The following is a 27,054-nucleotide window of genomic DNA, read 5'->3' on the forward strand; positions in this document are numbered from 1 at the left end:
CTATTATCCCGGACGGCCGCCATCAGCTCGTCGCGCACGGCCGCGTCCCCGCGGTGCTCGGGCAGGCTGAGCAGGAAGCGCAGCTGCGCGATGCGCAGGTCGGGGTTCTTGGGCAGACCCTCCTCCTCTAGGTTCTCCAGCGGCATCTCGGCAGCGGGGGTAGCAGCTGAGGGCGGACGGCACGTCGGCGCGGACTCGCGGCGGCTGCGGCAGCGGAAGCGGGAGGAGTCGGCGAGGGCGCCCGGCCGCCTCCGGCCCGGCTTCCGGTCCCGGGCCAGCCTCCGCCAGCAGCGCCTTCTGCTGGACAGGCTTCGGAACACCTCACCCGGCCTGAGCGCCGGCGCCCCCGTGTGGTCACGAACGGCTTTCCCTCGCTCCTGGCCGCGACAGACAGTCCCAGGATACGTGCCGCCCAACTCGGAAGATCCATTTTCCGAAACTCTCCCTCCCTCCCTTTTTAGCTAGTCTACTTTTCATCCTGTTCGTAACTGACAGGAGCTGGCAAGCTTTTGAAATTTTTGAAAATATCATCATCATCCCATCACCATCACCAACAATAAAAACAGACTCTAAAATTTGTGGAGTCCTTCCTCTTTGCCTGAGCAAGATTGTGTATCAGCTATTTAGCAATGCAGAAATAAAAGCCTCTGTGCACAGCTCTAAAACCCATGTTCCGCCAGTCTAAGAAAATGCCACATTAATATTTTGTTTATGCATAATTTAAATCACTGCATGCCTGCATTTTCAGCCTCTTTTTGTTCTTGTAACTACAGTCTTCAGACTTGGTAATGGTCACGTGAAATTCCATCCAGTGAATTGGCCATAATTTACTTTTATTCTTCCTTCCATTACAGGTCCCTTGAGGTCGTCCAGAGTTGTTATTTTCTTAATATAAAACCTGAGATGAACATCACAGGTCATTTGGTATTTTACAGGTTTTTTTTGTTTTTTTTTTCCCCTAAGCATAAATTCCCATGCAGGATTAATAGACAAAAGGTAGGAATGTTCTGTGAGTTTTGAATATTTAATGTCACATGGTTTTCCAAAAGAATTGAACCAGTTTATACAGCCAGTGAAACATTTGGGACTGCCACATTTGTCCCAGCAGTAAGCATTATAACCACACATTTTTTATGATTTACTTGTTTCGGTAAAAACAAGCATTTTGAAGACACCTCAAAGGACAATAAAGAACATAGAAAAACATTATGAGGACTCCATCATGTTAAACTTTGGGGGAAGAACTTTCTAACCATCTTTCATTCATTGATTCAACAGATTTATTACGTGGTTGCAAAGTACTAGGGGCGGTTCCAGGCACCGGCGACCCAGCAGTGAAGAACACAAGACCTTGTCCTTGTGGAACTTACACTCTAGAGACACTTAGCTTCACTGAAAGGTACCTAGATATATTAATAGGATCATTCTATACTTGTACCTGATACACTGTTCTGTTCCATCCACCATGTATAGTAGATGCCTTTCCACGCCAATAAATATGGACTGACATCATCACCTCTAATGACCACATAGGATTCCATTGTTTTTATGTACCAACTTTTGTCCCATCAGTCTTTAATTGCTATCAATTTGGGTAATGATTATGTCTTCAGTCTCATAAATACCAAAGTGTTGATCATCTATGTGCATATATTTTCACATTTATACAATCATTTCTTTTTTAAGATTTATTTATTTATTTGAGAGAGAGAGAGAAAGAAAGAGCAGGGGGAGGGGCAGAGAGAGAGGGGGAGAGAGAATCCTCAAGCAGACTCCCTGCTGAGAGCAGAGCCCAATGTGGGGCTCGATCCCAGGACCCTGAGATCATGACCTGAGCCAAGATCAAGAGTTGGCCACTTAACTGACTGAGCCACCCAGGTGCCCCTCTATAATCACTTCTTAACCCACATCCCTACAAGTGTAATTTCTAAATAAGAGGGTCTAAGCACTTTGTATTTTGACATATTACATAGGGATTATATAAATTATTTTTCTAAAAAATGACATAGCAATTTATATTCCCACCAATATTTAAAAAAGGACCTGTTTCCCTCTTTGCCAATACACTTTTATCAACCATTTTAAGCTTTGACAATTTTAGCAATGTTGCTTTCCTTTACATTTATTATTATAAGGTTGAATTCTTGTCACATATCTGCTATGTATATTTCCTCTTATGAAATGCCTGTTTTGCTTTGTCAATTCTCCTACAGAATTTTGTTAATTTGTAAGCACTCTTCATATCTTAAGGTTACTAACTGCCTGTCAAGTGTTGCAAATTTCCTCCTGGTTATTTTTTTTTTAACATTTATTTTATTTTTTTTAAGATTTTATTTATTTGACAGAGAGAGCACAAGCAGAGGAAGAGAGAGGGAGAAGCAGGCTCCCTGCTGAGCAAGGAGCCCGATGTGGGACTCGATCCCAGGACCCTGGGATCATGACCTGGGCCGAAGGCAGCCGCTTAACCGACTGAGCCACCCAGGCGTCCCTTTTTTTTAACATTTTAATAGAATTTTTTTTCAACACAAATATTCAATATTTATAAATTTTATCAATCTTTTCCTTTATGGTCTTTGTTCTCACCACCGCATCTTAGTAAGATCTTACCAACATCGTGATTTGAAAATTATTAACCCATGTTTCCTCTAATATATTTCTTTCTCTTTTTTCTTTTCTTTCTTTCAGTGCTTTAATCTTTGATCCATCTGGAATAGATGTCTAAAGAATATGGTATGTCATATTTAAAATATTTCTACAATTTGCTCTGTAAAAAAAGTATGTATATACATATACATATATATATATACTATAACCATATTTTTTTAATCCAGAACCCATCACTTAACATAAGATTTGACAGCAAAGAATATTTGCAATTAGCTTTATCTTAATGAAACGAGCCTATTCTCAATGCCTACCCTCCTGCTTATGTAACCCGAAGGAGTGGCAGTCCTGTGTCACATGATCCAGAGCTGATTAGACCAAGTGAAGCAAAAGGAAAACAACTAATTGTCTGGTTGGCAGTTCATGACTAATCTGGCTTGTCTCGACTAGATGAGCTGGTTGGGTGAATTGTTTTCTTCAGAATTTGAACTAGGAAACTCCCTGGTGCTCCTCAGAAGGAAGCAGTCCAGGAAAGCCAATACCTGAATAATAATTCTAGAAGAATAATTCTAGAATGATAATTCTAGATGGAATAGAGAAACCTGAGAAGGCAGACACCCTAGAACTAAAGGACATGGCATTTCCAGTTTGAAAGAATCCATTGCATACCCAGCAATGCAGATTTTTTTTTTTTTTTTAAAGATACCTCATTGTGAAAACTTAGAACACTGGGTACAAGGAGACAATTCGTAAGATTTTTCAAGAGAAGAAATAAGGTCACTTAGGCAGGAATAAGAATCAGAATGAAAGGTATCTCCTGAAATACAACACTGGGGACCAGAAATTAATGGAACAAGGCCTTCAGAAAAAAAATCAAAGTAAAATGGTTTCCAACCTAGAACTCCACACTCAACTTTTATTCTGCAATGAATATGGGCATTTTAAGACCTGCAACATCTCAAAACCGACCTCCCATGCACCCGTCCTCAGGAAGGAAGTTGCAGAGGATGAACTGTCCCTAGAAAACGGGGAATCCCACGCAAGAGAGGAGCTATCTCTGGGATGGTATAAAGGTAGATCTCAGGACAACAACCTTGCAGGTGACCTGGAGGGCTGCCCATTAGAAGTGCAGCAAAAGTGGGTTCTCTTTGACAAGTCTCTCTCTCTCTGTCCACAAGGAGCTCTTACTCTAACTCCAAAATCTATACAGAAGCTGACCACTTTCTATCATCCCTATTGTTTACACTCTGGTCCCGCCCACCATCATTTCTAGTCTGAATCACGGGTGTTCTCCTCATGGGTCTCCCTGCTTCCCCCCTTGTGATCTTCTTGACCAAGCAACCAGGAAGGCATCATCCTTCCAAAATTTAAGTTCCCCGTTTTGCTTGTGAAATCAAGCCCTTGCAGTGGCCCCCAAGGCCGTAAAAGATGACATTTCCCGACATCTCTGCTGTGCGCCCCCCACATTTCCCTTCACTCACTCTGCCGCCCTCCTTGGCTCCAGGGCCCTGCCCGCACCTACCAGGCATCTTCTCCTGGAAGGCCCTTGGCCCTGACCACTCCCTCTGCCTGGAATGTGCTGCCCCAAGACACCCTCCTTCCCTTCAAGGCTACTCGGATGTCACCTCTCAGAGGGGCCATCCCCACCTATTTAGAATTCCATTATGTCTCCCTGCCTGCCCTTCCAATCCATTTTACCAGGCTCAATTTTCCCCCCACAAAATTCTTCTAAAGTACTATTTTTTACTATACTTATTGCTTATTTCTGTCTCCCCAGCTCCAGGGTAAACTCCAGGAGAGCACGAATTCTGTCATGGGCTCGGTTACGGCCAGTGCCTGGAACAGAGCCTGGCACCTAGCAGCTACCCACAGAGGCTTCTTGAGTGAATGAATGAGTGAGTGAATGGGGTGGGGCTCCAGAAGGGGGTCTCCAAGAATTAGAACAAACAGGTCAAATACATGAGTGTGAACGTTCTGAGAACATTGATATTCCTGCCCACGAGTTCAGGGGTGAGATAGTTACAGGGGTTTGGAAAACTATGCCAAAAGAACACAAGACAATTATGAATTCCAGCTATATCAAAGTTCTACCAGAAAGCAAGTGTAACTCTACAATCCTTCATGGGCTCCTTTGTGAGCGACATTTTTGTAGTTATAAAAACGTAAATGCTAGGCAAGAATGGAAGCGAAGCTATGACAGAAACAGACTGGAAGAATGGGGGGCGCGGGGACTGATGAAGGTGGGACCGGGCGATTCGGGATGGAGGCAGATTGCACCAACTCCCCTGCTGTTCTTGTCCTAATTTTTCTTTCTTCAGCCTGATAAGGGAACTTCCAACTACTTCCATTTTGACCTCAGTCAGTGCTTTGTGATAGATTGTGTTCTTCTTTCCAGCTTATCTCTTCACTCAGGCAAAAGACCCGGAGGGCAAAACATCCTGTGATGGGAACCTCAACTACCCACCCCCGCCCCAGAAATAGGGACAGCCCTGGTGTCAGGAGGACCCCACGTGATGGACTCCAAGACAATGACCCACCTGACCTTTACTGCCCACCTGCATGCCCCCCATTACCTACCAGTCTTTGTCCCACATTCTCCTTACATAAACTAGAACTGTTTTCAGCTTTTTGGAGACAGTCTTTGAGATGCCAGTCCACTATCTTCCCGGTGTTGGCCTCACTGAAATAAATTCCTTTCTAGTTTCACCATCACTCATCTCTCTGCCTTTGGATTCTGTCAGCGGTGAATGGCCAAGCCGGGTCTGTTTTGGACATGGGTCCCCGAGCTTCTCTTACAAGCCAGGACCGAATCTACCCTCAGAGAGTCTGAGAACACATGTCTGTGCGGGGCTTTACCTTCCATAGCAGGGAGTTCAAAGTTAATATTTAAAACTGGAAAAGAAGGAAAAAGTAGCACAAGTAAACTGTTTAGAAATATGGGGGTCAAACCCCCAAAACACAAGGTTAAAAGTGATGGTCTCCAGACTGCAGGATTCTATTAGGGCGATGCTATCATCCAGGCACTCTGGGTTTTTTTTCCCAAAATAAATCTTTACAAAGCATATAGTGCTTGAATACTTTGGAGAACATATTTAAATATTTGAGAAAAGAAAACAAAGCTCTGCTTTTTTGTTTTAATGTTCTTTTGAATTTCTAACTGTGAAGATTTTTCATCTGCAACTCTTTGTCTCCTAAAATTATACTTCTTCACAGATGTGTTATGAATGTGTTTTCGTAAATGCATTACTCACTCTTGACACTTCGAGAAAACTGCACCGCTGGTGGAGGTTCTCCACTGGAGGAATGACTTTAACCCCACAGACAGACGGGTGAATTCCAACAGCAGTGAGCATTCCTGAATGAAAATAACACACAGATTGTAGCAAATGCAGAAGACAGTTGACTTTAATACTTGGGATACTTTTGGTGGTCGTTTATTATTTCTCTCATCCCAAGTTTTTTTTTTTTCCTCATCCCAAGTTTTCACATTTTTTGTGTAAAGATAAATCTCTTGGTTGGTTGTGTGAAAATAGTCATTTCTGTCATTCGATTAGTGCAGGTGAACCCCAGCTTTACACAAAATCCAATATACATCTTACCCAATGTTATAAAACTAAGAGCTTAGAAATATTTCCATTCAAAGAGGGAGCGGGGTTAGCTGAACCCAAGTCCACCAGCCAAGAATTTTTAAAAAAGTGATCGTCAGAGGGCGCCTGGGTGGCTCAGGTGGTTAGGCGACTGCCTTCGGCTCAGGTCATGATCCTGAAGTCCCGGAATTGAGTCCCGCATCGGGTTCCTTGCTCAGCGGGGAGTCTGCTTCTCCCTCTGACCCTCCCCCCTCTCATGCTCTCTCTCTCTATCTCATTCTCTCTCAAATAAATAAATAAAATTTAGAAAAAAAAAAGTGATCGTCAGGGATTCAGACTTGTGACAGGAATTGGATATATGATGAAAAATTCAGTATTATGTTTAAGGGAACACCTGCCTCTATCATCATTAATATAGAGAAGGCAGTTTAAATTAGATAGGACTGATAGAGTTTGGTTTCTTACTCTTCCTCATACAGATTCATAATCATACTGAGATTGCCATCACCAGAGGATCACAATCCCAGGGGGTCCCTTGCCGGTGCCCATATCCTCTAAACCATTTTCGAAGTCCTGGTGTCATGCTTTCCACTCAACGCAGAGGAGACAAATTTCTGGTCAAATGTGTCTTTCTCTGGGCTCTTTAGCACTGTTACCACTAATTGCTGAGAAATCAATCGAACCCTGAACTGTTGCTATGATTTCGTTGACCAAAGTGGCTCTTTGCCCCTTATCGACAACTCATTATTGAACGTTAAATCACCCATTCCATGAACCTCTCTGTAGCCATTAACTCAATTTGACTGGATTAACTCATTTTACAAAGACCCTTCTTTTAACCTTGAATTTGGGGATCTTTGTACTCACACAGAGGAAGAAATAAATATGCATCTTCTTTGTCAAATCCTGCTTCACAGATATTAGCAATGTTTAACCAAAACAGGCTACGATGAGCTAAGGGCACGTATGTCTTCTTTATTTGCTCTGCTTCTGGGGCTTATTTTAAAATCATACTTCCTTCATTTTTTATTAACTGTATCACAAGCCCTTTTCTATTCAGGCCTGGTTTTATTTAGAGATCCTAGCAAGCAAGCCCTCCTCCTCCTTCACAGCCTTTGTACTTTGCCTTTATGTTAGAGCATCTGGCTCTGAAAAGGATGTTCTGTTTCAGGGTGCTGGATTTTTTCATCTGAGCAGAATGGAGCTCGCTCCCAATACTGGGCCTGCTGGCTGTTGATTGTGATGAGTACCATACCCACTGCAAAAAAAAAAAAAGTGTTCCTATTACTGTATAATTAACTCTATCTGCTTGGCTGTGGTGGTGCTCACTTTTAATTACATGCGCTCTTGGGTTTTTCACTGAATTTTAGAGACTTGAGTGAGAGGCTCTGGTCACAGCTCCCCTGCTTATGTCCAAGGTGGGTTTGTATGGGTAATTATCTCTGCTCCTGTCAGCGTCTTTCCTGGTGGGCAGTTACTGATGACACCGTATAGGATGCATTCTTTCCATAGAGCATCTGCTTGGAACGCACAGAATTTCAGTGTTATTGCGACATAATGATCAACTGATGTAGCATGCTCATTTATTCCTCACTAAATTGTACCTTTCCAAAGGATCATTTTGGAGCCAGAAGAGGGCTTAGAAAATGCTCTTATTCCTGGATCCGGTTATCAAACTTGAGTAATTGATGTAAACCATATCCGTTTTCTTTTTTGGATTACTAGAAGCCACTCGCGCAGAGTCGGAAGCAGCAAACGCGTGGGCACGGTACGACACCATCACGCAACCCCACTGATGTTCTGAGCAAATATTTGTTGGACTCCGGCTGTGTGCCAAGCTATGGCTACGGGCCAAGTGGGGCAGAACAGAGTAGCGGCCTCTAGGCCCATGGAGCTTACATTCTGGTAGGGAAGAGACGGGGAAAGACAAGCCACTAAGTAAATTATTCGGATAGTGGCGGGAACCGTGGTAACATGGACACATCAGTGGAACAGAGATGCTAAGGAAAGGCTCTTTGGTGAGGTGAAATTTAGGGTAAGATAAAAAGGATGGGCTTGGTTTAGGATCCTTCTTAGAGGAAGTTACCTTGTGCCACGTCTTGATTCGTTGGTAATTACCTCCTTTCATATACAATAAAAGTAGTGATGAGAAGGTTTTATAGCTTTTTTCCCCCTTCACTATTTTTATTATTATTATTTGACAGAGAGAGAGAGCACAAGCAGGAGGAGAGGGAGAGGGAGAAGCAGGCTCCCCGCCAAGCAGGGAGCCCGACGCGGAGCTCAAACCCAGGATTCTGGGATCATAACCTGAGCCGAAGGCAGACGCTTAACCGGCTGAGCCACCCAGGCACCCCTCCGCATCACTGTTTACAAACTAGAGAGTGATGGGAAAGAGCAGGGATTTGCAACTGGCCTTGTGCAGCCATTGAGAACATACTGGGTAGTCTGAAGAGTGGCCCATTTCTGGTAAGCTGCTGACTTGGACCTATCAGTCGTGGTACCTCTCCTACCTCCGGTCCCGCCCACTGCCCCTGCGGAGGGGCTGCTCTAGGTACATACCTGAGGCCCGGCGCAGCAGCGCGAACAGCATTGAGCATCTACCTAGGAGAGGTCCGGGCAGGCCACGTTCTGACCCAGAGGGAAGCTATGGGGCACTCAGACTCGGACTTGTCAGAATCGGAATTAGAAATTGGTGAGAATCGCCGCTTAGTAGCAGGCCCAGAAACCAGGGTCGTGGAAGAGAGACAGGATAGGGGACAGAGCAGCCGCAAGTGAAGAGCACGCTGGAACTGTGAGCAACGGGGAGCAGGAAGAAGGTGTTTATGTCTTGGAGAGCAAGGACGTCAGCAGGCAGAGCAGAGGGACAGAGGGGCGTGGCTTCACACACTAGAATGAATATTCATCAACTTCATGCTGAGAAGGGACCAGAGGGTGCGTTAGGTCCAGAACCCGCAGCAGGACGAGGGTGAGGACTCCGAGTTGTGCTACTGCTTTTGACCTTCCAAAGAGCTCTAGTACCAGCCTCGCCCACTCTCACCAACCAGCCTGTTTTCTGGAGGACTCATGAGACAGGACTGCATGGCTAATATTCCAGTCTCCTTCCCTCTCTCCCTCCCTCCCCTCCTTCTTTATCCCAAGTATCCTGACATTAAGAGCTCCTCACTGACAGTCTCAGAAGCCATCTCTGCCTCCAGGAAGAGCCCTTTGGTAAAAGTGAGCAAAACTACTCATGCCCTCACCCTTTCACCTAGTAATCGCTTCTAGGAACCTACCCTGAAGATACACCTCTGGGAAAACACCAATGTACCCGCACATGCTTACATACACGTGAGGGCATTGTTCGAAATTGTACAATATTGGAAACAATTTAAATGGCCAAATATAGGAAAGTGGTTGAACAAACTACGGCACATAACACAATGAAATATTATGCAGCGGTGAAAAGGAGTAAAGGAGATCTTTAAGGGCTTTTATGGAGTGACTTGCAGAAATCAACAGTTATCATTGTAAACGGTATAAATTCAAAGGTAACTAAGGTGGTAGGCAATGCAGGTAGGCAATAGAAGGCGGTAGGCAATGTAAAAGGTATAAATTCAAGGCGAGAGCCAATATCAAGATATAAATAAGGCAGTAGGCAATGTAAAAGATATAAATTCACAGGACACAAAATATCAAAAGAGAAAAAATTGGGACTCTGATTTTGGTCATCAGAAGCGTCTAAGACACAACCACAGAGCATGACTGTAACAGGGCATCACCAGTTCAGTGGAACCAGCGGCGCCTGAATTCCTAGTTCTTCTTAAGATAAGCTTGAAAAACCTGCACAGGACCCACTGAAATGGCGCAGTTTCAACCACCCCAGATTCAGCAATGCAAAGGCCCGAGAAAGTCAACCTTGGGAACAAATTCAATAATCAGCATTCAAACAAGACCTGTGGCCTAATCGTGGCATAAATCACAACTGTGCTGGACTTCCTATTGCTCATCTATACTACTTAGTACTGCTTTTATTTGGTGCTTTTGCTCGCAGGACGCACGGGGTAGGTGGGGAGCTGGAGCGTTCCTTTCCTCTGAAAAGCCAGGTGGAGGGAAGGACATGCGGTGTTTCGCGTGGCAACCGGCAGAGGGCAGCAGTGCCCACCGAGTCTCGCAGAGCCCCCCCCACCCGCCCATACAGCGAATGTAGGCCTCTTCCTAATTTCACCGGGGAAAAAAATCAGGAAAATCCACTCATTTAGAAGTTGAATATGATGAAACCCTGCCCCTGATTTGAGTTACAACTGAAGCAAAAGATCCTTAAAGGTTTGTATTCCTAATTTTAGATCCTGACACTGATCACTGGAAAACATGGAAATAACTTAGTAGATTCTTCATGTAGTCAGCTTTGTATTGCTTCAGCCCCTGCTATGGGCTTGACTCATTAACAAAACGAAACAAGACCAAAAAGAGGGTCTACCTCCAGAGGTAGACTCTGGAGACAAATCTAAAACTCTATTTAAAAAAAAGTTTTAAGCCAATGAATTTTTAAAAGTGACTTACGATGACCCCAAGTATGTATTTTTTAAAATAATGTTTAACCCCATGGAGAACAATCAGCAGTGATCTGGAGGCTGGCGGTTCTTGGTTAACTCAAACCACAGAGAGCAGACATGTGAGCCCTGGCTGCTTCTAAGACTTTGTGATTTCTTCATTTCTCATTTCCTTGGTAAATTAAATTGTTCAAACTTAGAGGGAAACCTTTATTTTGGTTTAATATTTTAAATTAGCCTAAAAATAGTAATAATGGCACGAAACTCACACAGCATTTACAGTGTGCTGGGTACTTGGTTAAGCACTCGACAAATATTAAAGCATTTAATCAGTACAACAACTCAAGGAGATAGCTGCTATTATTTCTCCATATTAGAGAGGTTCAGAGAGGTTAAGTACCTTGCCCAAGGCCACACAGCTAGTCCATGACAGCGGAAGATTTGAACTTAGGAAGTCTGGATCCTACTGTAAGCTCCCAGCCATGATACCACACTTCATGGTGGCAAACATTAACCACACCATACTCCCCTGCAAGCATGGAACCTTCCCATCTAATTACTTCCCTCTCCTTCCCCAAGAATTCCAACTTGCAGTCTCTCTAGACTGATGGATGACCCCAGTCTTTGGCATCTCTTTCCCCTCTGCGAGGTGCCATGTGCATGAACCTTGACATTTAAGAGAAGACTGAATTCTCTTGTTGTTTCACATGGGTTTCACAAATTCTGAACTTTTGCTCATACTCTGTGCTGACAATTTAAACCACTGTTTCTGCGACTTTCAAAATCGAAGCCTAGTTTCAAATGTATAGTTTAAAAATTAGTTAATAAAAAAAAATTAATCACCCGGCTTACACCCAGACTCAAAACAACTGTCATCTTCCCTCCCCTTATCCCCAGGGTAATCTCACCAGGTCATGCAGGGGACGCCTCTTTCATAGTCCCTAAAACGCCTCTTAAATCTTCTCCATTTCAGTAGCAGTTCCAAATGCTCCCTCCCCTCAGCCTGGGCCTTTATAACAGCCTCTCAACTGGTCTCCAGACCCCCATCCGTCCCATAGACCTCTGCCAGGTGAAGCTTTGGAAAGCAACATTTTGATCAGGCCGTATTTCTTGCTCTGAAACCTTGCATGGCTTCCCTTGTCTGCAGAATTAAGTACTGAATCCATTAAGGACTAGTCTTTTCACCCAGGCTCCAACTTTTTACTACTCCCCAGTCCAAAAAAATGCTTCATTCTATAGGCAAATTCATAAAGACAGAAAGGAGAATGGAGGTTACCGGAGGCTTGGGGCGGGGGCAGGGAGAAGTGGGGAGTTTGTGCTTAATCATCGCAAAGTGACTGTTTGGGGAGAGGAAAATATTTTGGAAAGGGATAGCATGAAGGTTGCACAGCATTGTGAATGTAATTCATGCCACTGAATTGAATACTTCAAAATGGTTAAAGTGTCAAATTTTATGTTATATATATTTTATAAGAAAAAAAATCCAGGAATATACGTTATTCTAGTCCAAGAGACCAACTGCATCTCTCTGAACCTCACTCTCCCTGTTATTGTTCACCCTTATACAAGGCAGAAAACATGGACTCTCCATGCAGTCCACTATTTCTGGAACCTTGCAAGGTTTCCTGCTTCCTCCCTTCCTACCTCTGATGAGCGAAAGATTAGAATAAAACTTTCAGAAGGTCTCTAGTGGTTTTTATTGCTTTTCTGTCACCAGCTTATAGGAAGTCTTTTCTTTCTTCTTAGTGAGCACAGGCCTTCTAAAAGGATACAGAAATAGTCAAACAAGTTTATTTCACGGATTCTGCTTTCCAATCAGATGGGCTTTTGTGGAATATTTTCTCTATGGGGGTCATCAATGCTCTGGACCGCCATGCCATGCACTGTGGAGTCTTATCTACCCCTCTTCAAAAGCAAGCTGGCTGGGAGAGTTCCTAGACCATGTACAAGCCAAATGTCTGCAATTTTCAGCATTTTTTTTTAAATGGAGAACATGGATTCCACGCATTCAGCTTTATTTTAGGGAAAAATAATTTAGCATCTTATCTATTTAAAAGGATGCTACAATTATTGCCCAAGAGCTTTGTCATCACTGAGAGATCTCTAAGTATGATGAGTGCACATCCCTGGAGGAGACATCTCAAACAAGCCTCGCACCAAGAGCTCTGTGCTGAGAGGGACGAGGAAGGTTCTGGGAACAGGGCAGCAAGCTAGCAACTCCTCGTGTCTTCATGCTCACCTCCGTCTCTCTGCATCTTCTGGGGTCCTTCTGCTGAAGTCTGAGGGCAGTGGGGTTCAGGTGAGGCCTTCAGCTCTGTGGAAGCTCTGGTGGAAAAACCTATGGGAGTGTTCCCCTCCCCCCAACATGGGCTGGGCAAGTACAAGTGAGTGGCAGGTGCTGGGAAGAGTCTGACCCACAGCTGATGTGGCTGGTGCGTCCCAGAATTGTGCATGGTGACAGCCTTGGCTGATACTGTTCCCTCATCCTCTCAGATTGCATCCCCTCCTCCAACAAGCACGTGGAGAAAACCTCATCACGAGGGCCTGCGACTCCTCACCTGCCACTCTGACAGAGTGGGGTAGCGTCTCAGAGAGAAGGACCACAGCCTAAGATTCCTGCACCCAGTCACGGTATCTCCCATCTGTCAGGTTGAAAGAAAATAGCTGGAGATAAGCAAATAGCCCGAAACTATAATTCCCAAATACCCCTTTCCAAGACAGTAATTAAGACTCAAAACCAAGCACAGATGAGCCAGAAGAGAGATCCCAAGATGGAAGAAGATAGAGAGGTCACAACCATTCAACAGGATGTTGAACTCCATTTTGCAACCACAAAGCTGACATTAATTAAACCAATAGGACAGAGCACTTATGCACCAAACTCTAGAAGTTAAGCACATAAACCAAAAAATGATTACAAATTCAAGGAGAACTTGATCAAATTACTATTATAATCAGAGACTTCTAGGCTGCTCTCTTAGACAGCATATCCAGCAAGAAAATTAAAAAAAGAGAGGAATTAAAAAATATAATCAATAAACTTAAGGAAACTCGTACCTATAGAACCTTATACCCATTGAAGAGGGAATATACATTCTTTGTTTTAAGAAAAGATTTATTTATTTATTTGAGAGAGAGAGAGAGCACACATGCATGTGCTCATGGGGTGGGGAGGAGGGGCAGAGGGAGAGAGAGAATCTCAAGCAGATTCCCTGCTGAGCACAGAGCCTGATGCAGGACTTGATCCCATGACCCTGAGATCATGACCTGAGCTGAAATCAAGAGCTAGACACTTAACTGACTGAGCCACGCAGGTGCCCTGAGAGAATATACATTCTTTTCAAAGGTCCAGGAATATCCTCAAAGGTATCACAGAGAAGTGACTTAAGTCCACAATTAAAACTTTAAAAACTCAAAAGCATTGAGATTTTATAAGCCACAATTTTCCAACTCATAATCAAGTAAAATCAGACATAAGTAACTTAAAAATGACTGAAAATCTTTCCCATTTGGAAAGGGAAAAGGGGCTGTTGACAATGTTGGATTAAAGAAGAAGTCGTAAAGAAAAGTAAATAGTTCTCTAGAATGCAAAAGAGAGTCATAGGGAGCATACAAAACCTTTAAGACACAGTGAGACCCATCCTGAGAGTTCATGACCTTGAATGTCTTCCTGGCTGAACAGAAAAGACCAAGAGGAACTAAGGAGTTATCATTTCCAAGAAAGCACACCAAAATAAACCCAAAGAAACTAGAAAGAGAGATAAAGATAAAACCCCAGAGTAATAAGGTAGCATAAGTAGATGGCAGAGAGGATAAATAGATTGAAGTTGCCTCTTGGCAAAGACTAATGAAATTAAAAAACCCTTTAAGATCCTGATTAAGGAACAGCAAGAGAGATACCAGGAGAACATCAGCAGAAATAGGTCAGCTTAGAAAGGAGAAAAATAAATAAATAAAAGGAGAAAGGAGAAGTAACCACGGAGACAGAAGTGATTAAAATAAATTAAGAGATAGAATAATCAGTTACATAGTAACAGTTTTCAAAACTTGGAGGGACAAATTCCTAGCAGTATGATCAGTTATGAAAACTGACCCAGAAAAAAGTTTACATTCTTGAATTAAACGTAGCTGGAGATATTGATAAAAGATCACGCATTTTTCAAAAATGGGAGATGTTAGAGATATTTGAATATGGATTGTATAGTAAATGATACTTGGGTATTACAACTAATTTTCTTTGCTGTCACAAGTATGGCAAAGCCCTTGTCCTTAAAACTTTTGTGCTAGGGGTGCCTGGATGGTTCAGTCGGTTAAGCATCCCACTCTTGGTTTGGGCTCAGGTCATGATCTCAGGGTCCTGGGATCAAGCCTCGAGCTGGGCTCCATGCTCAGTGGGGAGTGTGCTAGAGATTCTCTCTCTCCCTCTCCCCTTGCTTGTGTGTGCCCTCTCTCTCTCACCCTCTCGATAAATAAATCTGTAAAACAAAACAACTTTTGTGCTAAAGTATTTAGGGATGAAGTGTCATGATATATGCAATCTTCACACACACACGGTAATATCATTATAAAACTACAGTAATAAAAACAGCATGGTACTTGTGTGTAAAGATAGACAAAGCAATTAAAGAACAGACTAGACAGTCCGTAAATACCCCCCCTCCCCCATGGACAACTGATTTTTGAAAAAGGGACAAAAGCAATGCAAAGAATTCTCACTTTTCCAAATGATGCTAGAATAATTGGACATACATATGCAAAAAAAAATGAACTTGGATCTCTACATCTCAGCACATTACCACCTAAGTCTATAAAACTTCCCAAAGAAAATAGGAGAAAATCTTTGTGACCTTAGGTTAAACAAAGATTAGATGTAACACCCAAATCCATAAAAGAACAAATTTGTATGTTGGATTTTATGAAAATGTAAAATCTCTGGTGTTCAAAAGACACTGATAAGAGAATAAAGACAAGCCACAGATTGGGAGAAACTCTGGAAAGTGTCTGATAAAAGACTTGTACCCAGATTATATAAAGAAATCTCAAAATTTAACAAGAAGAAAGCAAACAACCCAATGAAAATGAGCGAAAGATGTGAACAGATACACCACCAAAGAAGATAAATCCAGATGGCAAATTAGCACATGGAGAAGTGCTCAACATCATTAGTCACTGGGGAAATGGGAATTAAGACCTCAAGAGATACCTATTACAACAGCTACAATGAAAAAGTCTGCCCATGCCAAGTGGGGGCAAGGATGGGAAGGAACTGGAGTTCTAACCCACGGCTGGCGGGAACGTAAGATGTTAGGACACTTCAGCAGATAGTATGGCACATTCTTAAAAGGTAAACATATGATCCAGCAATTCTTCTTCTAGTTATTTACCGAAGAGGATAGGAAACAGACATCCATCCAAAAATATGTATATGATGATTCTGAGAAGCTTTATTTGTAATAGCCCCCAAAATGGAAACGGCCCAAATGTACACCAAGAGATGAATGGATAAACAAATTTTGGTGCATCCATATGATGGAATATGGCTCAGCAATAAAAAGCAACGTACACACAACAACATGGATGAATCTCCAATTAATTATGCTGAGTGGAAGAAGTCACCCACAAAAGACCACATATTCTATGGTCCCATTTACGTGAAGGGTCCAGAACATACAAATCCATAGAGACAGAAAATAGATTAGTGGTGCTTAGGGCTGGGGAGTGGGCAGTGGGGGATAGGGAAGTTGGAGGTCGATAGCTAGACTACGAGGTTTTGTTTTGGGGTGATGAGAAGGTATTAAAATCAACTGTGTAGGGTGCCTGGGTGGCTCAGATGGTTAAGCGTCTGCCTTCGGCTCAGGTCATGATCTCAGGGTCCTGGGATCGAGTCCCGCATCGGGCTCCCTGCTCCTTGGGAGCCTGCTTCTCCCTCTGCCTCTCTCTCTCTGTCTCTAATGAATAAATAAATAAAATCTTAAAAAAAAAAATCAACTGAGTAGATGGTTGCACAACCCTAGCACTACACTAAAAAGGACTGCTTTGCACCTGAATGAGTGACTTGTGTAGAAATTGTATCTGTCTCAATAAAACTGATACACAAGTAAGTAAAGGGAAGACCCTGCTCCCCTCTATTGTCTTAGAAGATATAAACAGACAACATTACATGACTTCTGAGTTCTTGGCTTATTTATTCAAAATTACGCTGGAATTCAACTCCACCAGCACAGGGACTTTTCAGGGTTCTATCTGCGCTGTATCCCCTTTGCTTAGACCAGGTTCTGGCACAAACAGGTGCTCAATAAATATTTGTTGAACGAACAAGTAAATGAATTAGAACCACGACTTCTGCCACAAGGCTCTGAAATAATGCCCATTTTTGGTTGCAGAGAACAGTCATGGTTTCAACTCTAGATTCAGTGGTGAATGGTCTCTAATCTCAACATTTTTATACTTAAATTTAGCACACTGACCCACCCATGAGGAAACGGGTGGCTGGAAATCTCAATAAACTGCAGGCAATGACATTCCCAAAAAGGGGGGTGGTCAATATTTGCTGTTTCCCGCTTAACCTCCAGGGTCTGCTTCCACAGTGACTATAGTAACTAAGGCTTTGTGGTCGTAAGCCACAGACGCAGACTCTGGTGGACTTAAGCAAAAAGGAGACTTATTTGAGGGAGGTACAGACCCTCCCAGGAGGCAAGAGAAGCTGCAGAATGAGTCTCATTATGGGAGGTCCAAGGGACTCCAGCCACCTGGCTAGTTACTTCAGGGAGTGAAAGCTGGGATGAACTCATTGTAGCATCTGCCCTTCCTCAGATCACTTCTCTCAAGATTCAAAAGGTGAGGAGAATCCAATTGGTCCAGCTGGTCCCATGCTCGTCCCTGGCAAGGGAATCATCCCCGCTCCTCCCAGACCATGCACTTTTGGGGGAAAGTCATTCCTCAAAATGGTATCAAGGTGTGTCGCTAGCAGAAGAGGGTACAGGGCTGGACAGGGGAGGGCCATGGAGGTCACTGCTGTCAGCTCTCTGTTTGCAGCCTTTTCAGGTTGATGAGTACATGCGTTTAGGGTGTTCTACTCAACAACCTTGGGTGTGAAAGGTGTGCCATTATATTGTAAATTAATAGTAATAGTCAAATTATAAAATAATACCTACCTCTGACTGATAAGGCAGGAACTGAACTCGGTCATATGGGGCACAGGAGCTGGGGGTGGTGAAAACCCTGAGGCCCCAGTGTCTAGGCAGGAGGCCTTCTGCTCCCTGAGCCGGGCACCCTTCTGGTCTGAGAGGATCTTCTTCAACCCTCAGCCTTCTTCACTTCTGCCCTCCACGCTTCCACCCGCATCAAGAAATGCAGCTTCCTTTTTCCTAAGGTAATTCCTAAATAAACTTAAGCTTTGTGGGGAAGAACGAACAGGGAGAAGGCTGTTTTCAGGAAATTGCTACTTCAGGTCTGACCTGCAAACAGACCTGTTTGGCCACCAGGCTGGTTTCCTAGGGGCTGCCCACCGGGTGGCTTAAATAACAGCAATCGACTCCCTCCGCGTTCTGGAGGCTGGAAGTCTGACATCAAGGTGTGGGCAGGGTTCATTTCTCCTGAGTCCCTTCTATGTGGCTTGTGGATGGCTCTCTTCTCTCTTCTCATGGTCTTTCCTCTGTAGGTGTCTATGTGCTAAACTCACAAGGATGCCAGTTTTTGTTTGAGGCCCATCATATGACCTTATTTTACTTTAGTAACTTCTTTAAACGCCTATCCTCAAATATAGTTACATTCTGAAGTAATGCAGGGAGTCAAGACTTCCGCATAGGAGTTATCAGGGGACAGAAGTCAACCCGCAACATAACGGACACGCATGGTGAGAACCTTCTTGGTGCCGGGATGGAAGAAATACAGCGAGACGGACACACAGCGGCATGCCTCAGGGAACCCGCTGGGGACACTCTGTTATTAAGTCAGCAGTCACTTTGCCCCCTAACTTCTGAATGCTGCTTCAGCCCTGGTTTGCTTTTCTGCGTTATTAGCCAAGGCCAAGCACGGCCCATGTGTCTGATGTGGTTGATGCTGGTATGCTGTGAATTTAGATGGAGCTGGAGGGGCATTAAGACTGGGTTGTGCTACTAATCAGTTACAATCTTTACGCCTGAAAGACTCACAGAAACAATGTGCAAGTGTGTTCTAAGCCCCATTCACTTATTTAAGCAGAGAGACTACAGTTGGCTAACTTGGGGTAGCCGCCCTCCTCCTGTGGCCCGCTGTGTGGAGCGGCCCAGCAAAGTGTTCAGGACACAGGGGCTGAGGTCGGGCGGCTTGCCTTCGAATTCTGGCTCTGCTGCTAACGGACTGTGGAGCCTCGGAAAAATTAACCTCTCAGCGCTTCAGAGTTCCTATCTATAGAATGAGTAATAACAACATTGCCGGACCCCTAACGCTACTGTGCTGATTTCTTGCAAAGTACTTAGAACACGGCTTGGTACATACGAAGCGCCCAGTAAATGTCAGCTAGTATTTATTATGCGGCAGCCAAGAAACGTTAAAATCCCACCTTAAAAATTTATCACCAGATGATGGGAGGAACTGTTTTGTTCTCGAAGTTGCTATACAGGTAGCAATCAATATCTCTTTCGTTATCTGAATGCTGGCTCTGTGAAGACCTAATCCATTTAAAATTAGAGTCCTTGGAGCAGCAGAGCCAGCAAGCACAAAGGCTGACGATTTATCCTAGATAGACCCCAGTGCGCTTGGGCCATCACTTTGCCCCTATCGACTCTTGCTTTACATACATTTCTAGGAGCCTTGCCTCTTGGGTTTTCCAGAAGCAGCCAATTGGAAAGTAAAGGAGGGAAGTGCTTAGGTACATTGGCAGTAGCAAGAGACAGCTGACAGTTTGTCAGCTAAAGGAAGAAGCAAGAAAATTAAAAAGCCGAGCAAACAGTCCTGCACAGCTCAATAACCCCCAAGGGCTTCTGAGCATAGCACAGTGATTGATGTTCTCAAGGATGACCCGCACACCTGACTTCCTTGCTGGAGGAATGGCCTCTCCATCCACTGCGCCGCCCAAGCCGGAAAACGGGCCCCGTCCGCAGCTCCTCCTTCTCACTTTTCTCCTGGATGGGCTCAGTCACCAAGTCCTATGAATTCCTTCTTCAATGCATCTGGAGGTTCTGGTGCCCGACAGAAGGAGGATTGAGGTCTTGAAGTATTAATACATGGATCCCAACACTCTACTGCGACCACCTTATCATTGTTTGCTGGACAAGTGTACAGGAGATTTCCACCTGGCCTCCCTGCCTCCAGTCTCTTTGTCTGAGGACAGGAGAATCATGGATGGGGAGGGGGTACATGCTCATAGTTGTCTAGTACCTATCATGTGTTAAACATATGCTTATCACTCCATGCAAATAAAAAGAAACGCATCTCTTAACATAGGCACAAAGTCACTATTTTAAGTTATTTTAGGAAATAAGGCTAAGTATATGTATTCCGAGTGAATTAGAGAAAGTGAGGTCATGAGCTCAGTAAGTCGGACCCCAGATACCATTTTGACTTCCACTGTATACATCCTGAGGGGAAACAGAGAGAGGGGGTGTGCAGTGTGGAGCAGACGCTAATTCTTCCCTGTGAATAGAACAAGATTTGGTTTTCCTTCTCTGTTTCTGGATCTCCCTTTCTTCTCTTCATATGCCCTCCCGAGCCTGATGGAGCACTCCTCTGGGGCACTTTCCTCCCACAGTGTCCGCTCTCTGCGTTGGCACAGGGCCGTGCAGCGGTGCTGGGCATCTGCTGGGCATGCGGGCTCTGCCAGAGACAGATAAGACAGTCTGATCTTGTGGAAACCACGGAGCTCTCTGTGCAGTGGGATGCAGTGTCCACGCTCACTTCTGGGGTAGTTATTCTCCGCTCACTTTATCTGAGGCTAAACTCCAAGACAGCCATTGACACAAAGGCCGAGAAGAACTGAAGATCCATATCCGAAGAGAATCCCTATTGCTTTCACTTCATTCTAACTCTGAACCGAATGCAAATGTGCTTTGTGTCTTTCCTGCAGGCATTGCAAATACCAGCATCCTCCTGATCATTAGGTTGATAAAGTGCCTTCCAATTATGAATCTTAAATAGGGCATTTTGCCTGCTCCGAAGCAATTTGCCTTTTAGCTCAAAAACAAAAAAAACAAAAAAAACCCTTAGAATAGGGTGATTAGTAGACCCCATTTAGGTATGTACTTGTACTTGGTTCTAGGGAGTGTCCTTTTATGAACAACGGTCAGTCTTTCACAAACGATTGCTGCCAACACAGTCATCACTTCTGTGGCCTGCACGTAGACTTCTGTCCTCGGTTTCCTTCGCCGTCACTGTGTGCCATGTAATTCTCTGCACCTGCTCAGCATCTCCCCGCTCTCGGAGGTGTCTTGTCCTTAGATCAATAGCGCTCGGTGTTAGTGTGCTGAGACTCACTCGGTCCCCGAGCAGAACCTCGGAAAGCTGTGTTGCACTGCCCGGAGACAGACTGCCCTAACGCTGTGACATTTTCTCTGCCGTATCTCAGAGCTTGGAGGCACATGTCATGGAATGTCACGGAGCCACGTGAGAGCGCACCTGCCCTGCCAAAGCAAAGCGGGGGGCTGGGCACCGTTCCAGAAGCAATTCGGCAACCGAGAAGAGGAGATTTTATTCTCAGTATCTCTTCACCCACCGCCCACTCTCAGCCTTCCCTTGATCTCCCAGGATGATGCCTATGGAAACTCCAGCCTCACTCTGTTTTTATTTTCATCTATGATATGCTCACATTCTGAGCAAGAGACCGAGAGAACAAGAACGCTTCCATTCTTTTTTGCTTCCAAAGGTTTGGGCCGATTTTATATTTGTATTGGAGTAGAAATTAATGAAAATAAAATACTTTTGTTTGGTCCAGGGGATTAAGATGGACACACTTCCAGTTAAAAATAAATGAGTCCCAGGGATGAAAAGTACAGCATCAGGAACAGAGTCAACAATATTGTAGAACTTTGTGGACATGCAGTAACTGCACTTAACCGCAATGAGCATCGCATTGTGTATTTGTCAAATCACTATATGGTACACCTGAAACTAATAGAACATTGCATGTCAACTGTACTTCAAAAAAAAAAAAAGGAAAAAATTTTGCTTTTAATTCCCAGTGTTTTATTTTATTTTATTTTTAAGATTTTATTTATTTATTTGGGAGAGAGAGAATGAGAGAGAGAGAACACATGAGAGGGGATAGGGTCAGAGGATGAAGCAGACTCCCTGCTGAGCAGGGAGCCCGATGCGGGACTCGATCCAGGGACTCCAGGATCATGACCTGAGCCGAAGGCAGTCGCTTACCCAACTGAGCCACCCAGGCGCCCTATTTTATTTTTTTAAAGTGTGGCTTTTGACCTAAATTGGTCGAGTAATTGCCATAGACTCAGCTTAAATCACTTCCAAACTTCGCTGACACGTATAATACAACCCGTTTTTGCATGTCACCATGCATAATTTTTTTTATCCTCCCCCCTGTTTTCTGAATTTTCTTTTCTGATTATTTTACAAACAATCTAGAACACATGTGAGTGAAGCCACAGAAATATGCACTCTACCTCCTCTGAAAGTTTGGGGACACAAAGGAAACAGTCTTTTTATAATGTATTTTAAAATATATTTTTAAAAACAACATTTACTCTTTTCATTAGACTTCTTGCTATTATCCAAGAGAAGAAAATTAAAATTGTCTGTAATTCTACCTTTCAGAGATAATCACTTTTACCCTGTTGGTGTATAGAAATCTAATCTCTTTTAAACAGACGGAATTTGGGAAAAAAGCTTTCTGCAAATTTTTAAACTCAAATTTATAGGTAAATTGAAGTCAAGGTTTGGTAGCGAATTGGCATTGTTCCAACAATCAAAAAATAAATTAACTCAAACGTATTCCTGAAAAGCTGAGGCCAGTTCTGATGGAGCTATCTGGGAAGATTACCTAAATACACAATTCCAAGCTGCTAATTATGGCATTTATGCTAAGTGTTCTATAATGAAGTTGGAAAAGCTTAACCTCAAAAGAGCAACAAGCTAAGAAACCAGCGAGATGACTGGATTTGTATAACAGAAGCAGAAACTGATGTTCTCGAAGAAATGGTCCAACAGGGAATTGTTTTTAAAGATCTTTCTTCCATGTATCACCATAATACAATTTCTTTCATAGTTTTGGTTGATGCTTTCCTTAAAAGTAAATATAATCCCCAATTGGGAAGGGTGTGTGCATCACCTTTCCTTTGAACAACTAGAGAAAGTCAATTTTCCCTTCTTTGTTCAATTAAAACAGCAACTTGAAAATAAGAACACATGGCCATCATGTGATAGGAGTAGCCAGTCCTTTTATATTTTGTGCAGCCAGAGTATGTACATATTTCCTCGGATAGGGGGCTTTTGCAAATATAAGCAGAGATTTCAATAGAGGTTCGCTGACAAAAGAATGCTATGCCAATATCTTTTGGTGGAATTCGGTAGCCCGGTCTGGAAAAGAGGTCTTTTACATACATTTTCTATCTTAGTTAACATTGCCACCATTCGTTTATAGAAAAAAATAAACACACCGAATATTGTTGCCCTGGTCTTAACTCCCAAATAACGTGCTCTTTGGGCCAGTCTTTAGGTAGAGATGATGATTGAGGACTGGCTCCATTCGGGAAGCCTGGAGGAACAGCCCATGTTAACACAAAGAGGAAATTTAAGAGGCCTAGGGGCTATTTGAACATACCCTGATTATGTCACACATTTATAGACATAAATGTTGCTGCCTCCACGTCCCAGCTGCTCTCTTACAGGGCTGCCAGGTGCTACAGTGAAGCACCACTCGGCATCCCACAGAACAAGAGCACCCAAGGACTGAGGGTTAACCCATCTGACCAGCGGAAGCAGAACAGAACCTGAACACAAGTGGGATCCCACATGGCTGGGGCTCTGGGCCCTGTCATATTCAAAGGAACAGCCCATCTCACAGAAAATGCATATCAAAAGCCACTGAATCTTGCTCAGTCTCACAAGAAAACACTGAATAGAATATTTTTAGTGCAAAGCAAGTTTCCCTTAAAAAGCCTCTTTAGATGACATTCCACTTCCAAAGTCTCTGACACTGCCTGCCAGGGACCTCTACCAGAACGCCATCTTGTCTCTCTCCTCTTCCGAGGGACCTTCTGCCCACATCCAGACCCAGGGGCTCTCCTACCTGTGCGGTCCCTAGCTTCACTCCCTGCCTTATTTCTTCTCTATCTGGACTCACTCATCCTTGCTTGCTTCTTTATTTCTTGTTTTTCAATTCTCTCATGAACAGGATCTTGCACAACAAAGTCGAGTCTGAAAACCCGTCACCAACCAATCAAAAATCATGAATCCAAGAAAAACTTCTCTTTCTGATGGAATTAGTAGGGACAACATTATCAGCTTATGGAATTCTGGGCATGCCTGCATCCTACAATTGTTGGACAAAACCAATGTTCTTTTCACCTGGCTCCTGGTTCCCAAGACTCTAGTCTCCAAGGGAAATGCTATATATATGCCTTTGAAGAAGACTTTTGCTGTACCCCCATTCATCTTTCATATTCCACCTCATTCATTCAATAAGCATTTTGTGCTAGGTGCTGGGTTACCACGATGCACAAGGCACATGCACATGGCAACACAGCTATGAGAACCTGCACTGTGCCCTTTCATCTTCATACACACAGAACATGGGTAAAATATTGTGTCAATTATGGGGATGTGGAAGGGCATTTGGAAGAAGGAATCTGAGTTAGAACATGAAGAACATGGGAGGGCAAGGTGTTCTACACAGAAGGAACAGCAGTTGCAAGAAGTTCTCCTCTGTAATGTGAGAACAAAGAGGGACAGGATAATTATCTTCAGGTGTTTGGTAGGGACCTGTGTGGAAGGCAGAATAGCCTTGGTTTGAGTTCTCTCAGCGCTGAGAAATGGGATCAAGGGTCAGGAATAAGAGAAGCCAGATTTATTCCATCTGAAAAAGAACTTGCTGATATGTGGAACAACCTTACAATAGTGATAATAAGAGCAAATAGTTATATGATGCTTATTATAGGTCACACAGTGTTCTAAGTGATACATATCCTTTATGAAGAATTACAGATATATGGAAAATCAATCCCCATAACTACCCTCTATTACTGCTCAATTTAGGGGTACAAAAACAGAGGCACAGAATGTCCCATAACGTACCTAAGGCCCCTGGACTTGAACCTACAGTCTGGCTCTGGCATCTATGTTCTCAGCCACTTTTCTATATTGCCAATGTAATAGCACAGCGCCTAAGCCAAAGGTTTCCAAGTAAGGGTGGGGTGGCCCTTTTCCAGGAATGCCCTAGAAGAGTTTCCGGCATCGAATGGGAGGCTAAGCTACATCACTTCTAAGGCCCCTTTTTCCTGTCAACCCGTGAGGCTGGTAATTCATCCCAAATCTTTTTTTTTTTTTTAGGTTTTATTTATTTATCTGAGAGAGATAAATACAAGAACGAGCAGGAGCAGGGGAGCAGGGTTGGGGGAGGGGCAGAGGCAGAGGGAGAAGCAGGCTTCCCACTGAGCAGGGAGCCCGATGACGCGGGGCTCCATCCCAGGACCCCAGGATCATGACCTGAGCTCAAGGCAGACGCTTAACCAACTGAGTCACCCAGGTGCCCCCATCCCAAATCTTCTTGGTAGGTTCCTAACTCCTAACTCCTAACCATACTTCTCAGTCTCCTTTTTACCTCCCCAATTCAAGACATGACTTCCAAAATCACACAGCTCTCTCAGTCCTAGCTGCGTGACTCCCTCCACAGTCTTTTGTTGCCTCCCAAATCTTCGTTATACAGATCAACCGAATGTTTGTGGAAAAGTTTCTCCACCTCCCCTCCTGCCTCTCGGCCTCCTTCGTGTGTGTCCTCCTCTCCCTGTTCCCCCCACACCCTTCCGCAACTGCAGTCTGGTGAAGACAGGGTTTAACTCTGAGAGTGTAAAGGAGAAGCTGAGGGAGAAGCAGTGGGGGATAGGGCTGGTCATGCATGCCGCAGTGTGGCCCTTTCCACAGGAGTGTCCTTTTGTGGACATTTTACCAGAGTGACGAAAAGCTCCTCAGGTTTTGAGAGCAGAGCAAGAGGACAGAGGAAGAGGAAAACGTGAGCTCTGTGTGCCGAGCTTGGCCTCTCAGGCCTGGAGAGCTTTTCAGTGAAGGGTCTCTCAGATTTGGCTCGAAAAGGGGGAGCCATTCTGCCTGTCTCCATAGAACCGGGAGAGAGACTTCAGATATTTCTATTTGTCTTATGAACAGCTGGTGGCTCCTATATGAATCTAATTAAGCATCTTCCTGGCTGCAGACACTTCAAGTTCTATTTTTAAGATGCAGAATGTTTCCCAAAATGTATCTCACAGACGACTGACTGGATTCAGACATTTTATCCCCAGCACACCATTTTGTGGCACAGGCTAAATGGTATTATAGAAATTACTCCAACCTGAAGCTTGGCCAAGTCAATAATATTGGTTGATGGACTTAGGACGTCAGCCGTCTAGAATACAATGCTTCAGACCAGACTCACTGTCCTTTAACCCCGTCACATCTGTGGCTAATGCCCTTTCCCCTGACAGCCCATCCCCAAAATAAATGGCGGAGAAGATGAAAACCGAGTACATTTGCTTCAGTCAGATGAAGCAAAGATGCAGGTGCATTTCTGTCTGGCACCCATGCTAGAATTAATGCTGTCCCTGGAACCTGGGTGGGCTTGGTTGGTCAGGGGCAGGCTCCCCGCCCAAGCACCTAACACGGATCTGCTCTGTCCCATCTGCTGAGGCCTGCAGCGTGAAACCCCAGACAAGGTAACGGGATGCCCAACTGTGGAAAGTACAATTGTCAAAGAAAGACAGTTACTGTGATGTAAATCCTGGGGCTCCTGCTGCATCTGTCCTTCTGCTCATAAATACACGCCTAAACCAAGAGATCCTTCTAGAACTCGGAATGAGTCTCCTCCTTTCTTCTGCTACCATCACTAATGGGTGTGATCAGGTGGGAACCTAGCCCCCGCCCCATAAAAGGGAGCAGAAATCAAAGCTACAGGGCGCCTGGGTGGCTCAGTCGTTAAGCGTCTGCCTTCGGCTCAGGTCATGATCCCAGGGTCCTGGGATCGAGTCCCACATCGGGCTCCCTGCTCAGTGGGGAGCCTGCTTCTCCCTCTCCCACTCCCCCTGCTTGTGCTCCCTCTCTCGCTGTGTCTCTCTCTGTCAAATAAATAAATAAAATCTTTAAAAAAAAAAAAAAGAAATCAAAGCTACAGAGGTGGCTACCTACCAGTAGAT

The 27,054-nt window shown here is 44.1% G+C and overlaps 2 protein-coding genes across 2 annotated transcripts in view; both read right to left on the reverse strand.

Annotated features, from left to right (window-relative positions):
- Positions 1-8,781, reverse strand: part of PSMD6 (proteasome 26S subunit, non-ATPase 6) — a 20,104-nt gene extending 11,323 nt beyond the window's left edge. The window contains exons 1-3 of the mRNA XM_081805812.1: positions 8,751-8,781; positions 5,856-5,959; positions 15-377 (exon numbers count right to left, since the gene is read on the reverse strand). Of these exons, the coding sequence (XP_081661938.1) occupies positions 15-377; positions 5,856-5,959; positions 8,751-8,781 (498 nt within the window). The remainder of the gene's footprint in view (positions 1-14; positions 378-5,855; positions 5,960-8,750) is intronic.
- Positions 1-27,054, reverse strand: part of THOC7 (THO complex subunit 7) — a 331,341-nt gene that overhangs the window by 180,251 nt on the left and 124,036 nt on the right. The gene's annotated exons all lie outside the window — the stretch shown is intronic.

Source organism: Leptonychotes weddellii, chromosome 1, assembly GCF_054177405.1.
Source record: "Leptonychotes weddellii isolate Sample4059 chromosome 1, ASM5417740v2, whole genome shotgun sequence".
Taxonomy (NCBI): Eukaryota; Metazoa; Chordata; class Mammalia; order Carnivora; family Phocidae; genus Leptonychotes; species Leptonychotes weddellii.